Below are 6,393 nucleotides of genomic sequence, written 5' to 3'. Positions count from 1 at the left end.
CAAATTGCAGAGTCTTGGGATTTGGTTATCTTCTTCGTTGTCGTTTGTTGGCAACTGGCGATTATGAGGCTAATGAGATATATGGCTTCCGTGCCAGATACCAACCTGTAGATCCATGCCCAGAAATCAGAAATTACTAGAATTGTCACATACCTAGATCTATCATTCAACTTCAGAATTCCCCAGGTAAAAAAGAATTAAATGGTGAACAAATTTAAGAGGAATAGTTACCAGAAGCAATGAATGAGACGACTAGTGCGATTGCGAAGAGAGGACGAAGAGCCATGAAACCCCCAAATCGAGTAGCCCACACATCCCCAAATCGACGTTGTAAACCTCAAGATCGAAGAACCCTAATCTAATCCAGTAGCTCTGAAGAACCCCATTTTCGTTCTCCTCATCTTTAACTTGAATCGAGTGTTTTGAGAAGATGGTGATGGCTAAGACGGGTTTTGTAAAGATGGTGATGGTGTTTTGCGAAGACAGATTTTGAGAAGAAGATGGCTAAGATGGTATTTTGCGAAGATGAGTTTTGATCGAGAAGAAGATGGTACCGGTGTTTTTCTCCAAGTCACCAAGTGTTTTGCTGTGTGTTAGAAAACGGCTGAGTGTAATAAGTTTGCCATCGTGTGGGAGGACAAGGCGCATTAAGTTGTTTTCAATTTTTTATAATAAACTCAGACAACGCATAAATGATGTTGTGTGGTCTGATTGTCTACTTCAACTGAGGGACCAAAAATTGAAACTCTCGCCTACTATGTGCAAGCACAAACTCATTTTTGGCACTAGGATGGCTTTCAAATTCACACAACAAAAATAGGTTGTTCTGTTGTAGGAGCTTACAAATCATTTGCCAAAATTTGGTCGTTTTGGGGGGAATGAAACTCATTTTGGGGCACATTAAATTTTTCCAATATAATCTCCCTCAATTAGACAACACAATTAAACTGCATGTTGTGTGACAATTTCCTAGTTCCAATCCTACAACACATATAAGTATTCTGTTTATTCAAAAAAAAAAGTATTCTGTTGTACAAAGTAGTACTTTGGCAATGCATTAGAGTCAGAAATTCGAGCCAAATATGAGTAAAGGTAGGAAAATATCCCGCTATTTTTTTTTTCATTCAGACAACGTACATTCTTTATAATTGTTGTGCAATATTCTTCTATCTAAAAAATTCTGAATTGTAACATCTTTGCACAACGAAAGTTTCTTAAACGTGTTGTATGAAGCAATTTCCATCAACACACGACGGAATTTTTTTTTTCGTTGTGTGAAAAGCGTAGTCTGTTGAGGTTTTTGGCATAGTGCCCGTTTGTTTGCCATGAAATCAGACTTGGAAAGTGTTTGTACCCACATTTACATGTTCACTCGGACATAGCTAATGTGCATGGTTATTGAATGATTTCTAGTTACAATTAGCCTCTCAACAAGTAATTGGGCCGATAGCCAGAAATGTTGGCCAATGAAGAATTGGACAATTCATTTCGTCCAAGACAAGTCAGATAAAGTTATGCTCTTGGTTATCGGCCGGCCCGTAGACATCAATTTTAAAAAAGATTTATTGTCTAAAATCCCATCGGCCAATTGTTCAAATCACTCTAGTCAGTTTCCAACTTGAACTCAACTTAGAAAGATAATGGCCGATTGTCAGAGATGTCGATAAGCGATAAAGATAAAATTTTATCAATTTAATATTTCAATCGAATTGAAGTTCGTTAGCCGATAATGAGAGTTCAATCCAAGATAGCCTACTTCAAGATTAATTACAGCTGTTGATGACGACTATCAGAGCCGATCCAGATAGAGTCCAGCGTCAAGTCAGCCGATGATAAGTGATGGAGCCAAAGCAAAATAGAGTCACTGAGCCAAGAGGAGGCCAAATTCCACTCAACTTCAAAGAGCCAAGAGATCAATTCAAGCCACAGAGTAGCCAATATAAATAGAAGCATCGACAGAAGACATTACACACACACAACTCCAGCCAAAACTCCAGATTAGTTTCATTGTCTTTTCAATTCTTAGTTGTTAGCTCTGCTAGTTCAAGTCATTTCCCTTCGTTTTCCTTGTAACCTAGTATCGATATTTCAATTGTTTCCTTTGCTACTTTTTGGTAATAGTTGATAGTTTTATTCTTCAAGTCGTTTACTTTTTCGCTATTTACGTTATCGTTCATTTAGTTTCTTGCAACTTATTTTCTTGTTATTTATTTTTCTGCACTTAATTTAGAGTTTACTTCCTTACTCTTTTACTATTGTGTTTATGCTCTTTACCTTTCTGCACTTAGTCTAGAGTTTACTTCTTCGCTCTTCTGTTATCGTACTCTACGTGTATGCACTAGGAGTAGTTTAACGTAATTGTTCGGTTACCAATCATCATTCGCCTCATCCATTGAACAACCCGAAAGTCCTTGTTTCCAAAGGCATCGAACCCTTAGCCGAGATTGTTCCTTCCTCGGCTTTCAGTCGCTTGACGAAGTTAGAACACGCGCACTACATCTACTACATCTACAATTGCACACTTGGCGTTTTGGCCGTGTGCTGGCACGCCCCGCAACCTATTCATCGAGAAGGACATTTGTTCCTTGATCTCTCGGCTATCATAGCCGAAGTGATTTTCAGAGGCAACAGAAAGAGAATTAATTTCTCATTCCATCGAATTGTAGTGTTTGGTTAAGACACAGTTAGAAAAGGAAAATGAAATAAAAGAGTTGAATGGAGTCAAATTCCATTAAACAAACGGAATAGAAATACCATCTAGGTTGTGGTATTTCAATTTCTTCACCCAACGAAAATGAAAAATTACTTGTATTACCCTTTTTGAAATTTTATGAATTCATAATCATTAATTCTTATTTTCACCTGTGTTTCTTCTTCCAAGACTTCTACCAAAGAATCTTATAACAAGTTCATATCAGTAATAGTCCAAATATATGATTTAATAGTTAAACCCTAAGCGCCGTCTGCTTGCGTCGCCGTGAAGCTTCGTCACCGGAGCGCTCAATCCATCAAGCTATGCTACAAGGAAAGCTCATAATGAAACCCAACAAGCCTTAATCAATATGGTGAAAGCTCGTAAGCCATCTATGATTTTCCTTTCAGAAACCCTAGCCAACAAAGATCTTATTGACCGTCTCACAAGAAGCCTTGGCTTTAAGGAGAACATCTGCAGAACTAAGATCCAAATCAGCGCATCACATTGACGTTATTATTGGTAAACCTGAAGAGGCAAAGAAGTGGAGGTTTACTGGAATATACAGTTTTGCAGCTAGAGAATATCGAAGTCTTTCTTGGTCTCTCATCAGAACCCTAGCCAACGAAGCTTGTGATTTGCCATGGTTGATAGCTGGTGACTTCAATGAAATCATGGTGCATGCAGACAAATCGGGAGGCCCTCCTATGGCTTCAGCTCCAATGACAGACTTCAGAAACACAATGACTAACTGTGGTTTTATCGATTTGGGGTTTGTAGGTAGCAAATACACTTGGAGTAATAAGTTCACAAAGGAGCGGTTAGATCGCGGCTTCCAAAATACTCAATGGCTAAGTTGGTTCCCCTACAGTAGGGTTATTACCATGGATCCCTCAAAATCTGATCACTGTCCTCTTCTTATCGAGGTTAACCCTGGAAAGTTTCGACGTAGAAGAATTGCCAAACTCTTTCGTTTTGAGGAGTTGTGGCATGAAAATTCTGAATGCAGAAGTATTATTCAAAAGAAATGGGCACAACCGATTACTGGCAATGCTTTGCAACAACTTGATACTAGAATCAAGGGTACTGGTCAGGAACTAATGAATTGGCACATCAAGGAATTTGATAAACAGAAGGTGGAGTTGCGAGTGATTCAAGAAAAACTCACAGACATCATGAAAGCCCCATACTCACCTGAACAATATGAGGAGCAACGAAATTTACGTGTCAGACAAAATCAACAATTGACTCAACAAGAGAAATACTGGAGACAACGTTCTCGTGCTATTTGGCTCAAAGAAGGTGATCGCAATTCAGCTTATTTCCATCGACAGGCTAGCAATAGAAGAAGCACGAATACAATAAAAGGACTCACTACTGAGTCTGGTCAATGGACCTCTGAACCTACCACTACACCAAAAATCGCATCAGACAACGGCAGAAAACCGATGTGGGATTTGGAGTCCCACCGTTGTAGAGTGAGCCGTTGTCTGATGAAAAATCAGACAACGGTGGAACACAGTTGTGTGATAAACACACAGACAACAGGTATGTGTTATAACTGTTGTGTGATAGCTCGGCAGATGGCTCGGCAAATGCGAAGTGCAGCTGCGCAGCAGTTGAGGCGCTGTCTTCAGACAACAGTGCCAGTTTTAAGCTGTTGTATGTTTAGCGTTTCAGACAACATTTTTTTATGAGTTAAATATTATTTACTCCCTATACTTATAGGGTTTCATCATTTCAGTCCCTGACCTTCGAATTTCACCTAAAAAGTCCCTAAACTCCCAATTTCCTCTCAATTGGTCCCTGCCGTCAAGCATTCGTCAAAGTCTCCGTTATCTTGCTGACGTGGCGGTCGTTTCCCCCCTAAAAAGTCTATTATACCCTCACTTACTTTTTTTTTTTTTAATTAATTTTATTCTTCTTTTTTTTCTTTCTACCTCTTCTTCTTTCACATCTCTCCTGATCTCCGTCTGGTTAATAGAGGGTCTTTATCCGGAAGCTCTCATCCTCATCTTCTCGCTGGACCGAGGATATGCATACCCATGACCAGAATCATCACTAGATCCCGGATTTCGTTAACTGCAGCAGAACCATGTCCGATGATTAATAAACTATAATTACTTGCATGCAACTTTCATTACATCAACACTTTCCATATAATCACAAATAACAAATACCAACCTCCACCTAATTCAATTCCATTTTTTTCGATTCATTCACACCTTAGTGAGTTCAATCAAATACAGTTCCATCACTTTCTTCATTCCAAACCACACCAGACCCAATTCCAATCAAAATGTGTGCCCCAAAACTAACATAAATCCAAAAATTCGATCTTGATAGAAAACCTCACAAAAACTCAAATACCCAAATGAGATTTTGAATCAAAACACTTCACCCATCAAAATCTTACCAAAAACTCAAATACCCAGAGCAGATAGGTGGGTTTCGGCGGGTGCTGGGCGGCGTTGGTGTTGGGCTGGGTGGGGTACCCAGATTGCATATGTTCTCCTTTTGCCTCTCTCTCTCCTTGATGGCTTCAACTTGCTCAAGATTGAAATGAGTACTTCATGAATTGAATTCAATCTCAAGAGAAGAACTCGACCCATTTCGAAGAGGGACTGGATCGGACATGTAAATACGAATTGGAGTCAATTCATCATTTCATCTCAAAACAGAATTTTGTATGAACAGTCATTGGTTTTACCTTGATTTTGGAAGATTCAACCGTTGGATTTTCATGAAATTTGAAGACAGTTTAGAAGACTCGATTTTGAACAACTTTTATGAAGAAGTCGTGACTATCTGAGCAACAGAAGATGGAGTTTTTAGACGCCGAAGTTAGCTGACGAGCAGAGTTTCGTAAGAATGAAAGAGTTGTTCATTCTCCACTATGTATTTCCAGATCAGGCCTAGTAAATCTAAAGTGATGAAGTGGGTTTTCTGAGAATGTAAAGGGTAATTTCATGAAGATATGAAGGCATTTAGGCTTGGTGTTGATTGCAATGGGATTGGTGGTTGGGTATGGAGAGAGAGCTCAGTGGTGGTTATGGTGATTAATTTGGGTGTGAAGAAGAAGAAGGTAGAGAGAAAAGGGGCATCTTCGTCGTCTTGGGGCAAAACCAGTAAGCTACAGGGGTCTGGTGCGGAGCGGAGAGCGAGAAGGGCGGCGCGGTTGGAAACGTCACCGTTTTGGCTGACGTTGGTGTCGTCGAAGGTCTAGAGATGGAGAGAGAGAGAGCTGGGTTTATTTTGGGTTTGTTTTTGGAAGAAGAAGACGCTCTATGTGGAAGAAGATGGAAGAAGATCGAAGAGGTAAAAAAAGAGAGAGAGAGAGAGAATAAAATTAATTAAAAAAAACTGAATAAGTGAGGGTATAATTGACTTTTTAGGGGAAAAACGACCGCCACGTCAGCAAGATAACGAAGTCTTTGACGGCAAGGACCAATTGGGAGGAAATTAGGAGTTCAAGGACTTTTTAGGTGAAATTAAAAGGTCAGGGACTGAAACGATGAAACCCTATAAGTATAGGGAGTAAACAGTATTTAACTCTTTTTTTATTTTGTCTGTTGTCTGATTGATCTTCAAACTTCAGTTCTCGGACTATATCTGTTGTGTGATAAACTTTAGGACAACAGAGTTCAATTGGTTCTGTTGTGTGATTAACTTTTAAGACAACAAAGTTCAATTAATTCTGT

At 39.3% G+C, this 6,393-nt stretch overlaps 1 protein-coding gene and 1 long non-coding RNA gene across 2 annotated transcripts; one reads left to right on the top strand and one right to left on the bottom strand.

Moving 5' to 3' along the window:
* Nucleotides 1-3,366: 3,366 nt before the first annotated feature.
* On the top strand, nt 3,367-4,315 carry LOC133744343 (uncharacterized). The gene is made up of 2 exons (XM_062172468.1): nt 3,367-4,170; nt 4,268-4,315. Exons 1-2 carry the CDS (start codon nt 3,367-3,369, stop codon nt 4,313-4,315), a joined length of 852 nt encoding a protein of 283 aa, XP_062028452.1.
* Nucleotides 4,316-4,592: 277 nt separating this feature from the next.
* LOC133707493 (uncharacterized) lies at nt 4,593-5,963 on the bottom strand. The gene is made up of 3 exons (XR_009845134.1): nt 5,403-5,963; nt 5,109-5,316; nt 4,593-4,774 (listed from the first exon to the last, which is right to left on the bottom strand). It is a non-coding gene; the product is annotated as an uncharacterized LOC133707493 (long non-coding RNA).
* Nucleotides 5,964-6,393: the final 430 nt, after the last annotated feature.

Source organism: Rosa rugosa, chromosome 4 (assembly GCF_958449725.1).
Source record: "Rosa rugosa chromosome 4, drRosRugo1.1, whole genome shotgun sequence".
NCBI classification, from domain to species: Eukaryota; Viridiplantae; Streptophyta; class Magnoliopsida; order Rosales; family Rosaceae; genus Rosa; species Rosa rugosa.
Note: the sequence above shows the minus strand (reverse complement) of the source record. Positions and strands in the feature narration are given on the sequence as shown.

Coding starts and splice junctions, on each gene's coding strand:
- LOC133744343 (XM_062172468.1), top strand. CDS start 3,367: ATGGTGCATGCAGACAAATCGGGAGGCCCTCCTATGGCTTCAGCTCCA. Junction 4,171..4,267: donor TGGAGTCCCACCGTTGTAGA/GTGAGCCGTTGT, acceptor GTTGTGTGATAG/CTCGGCAGATGGCTCGGCAA.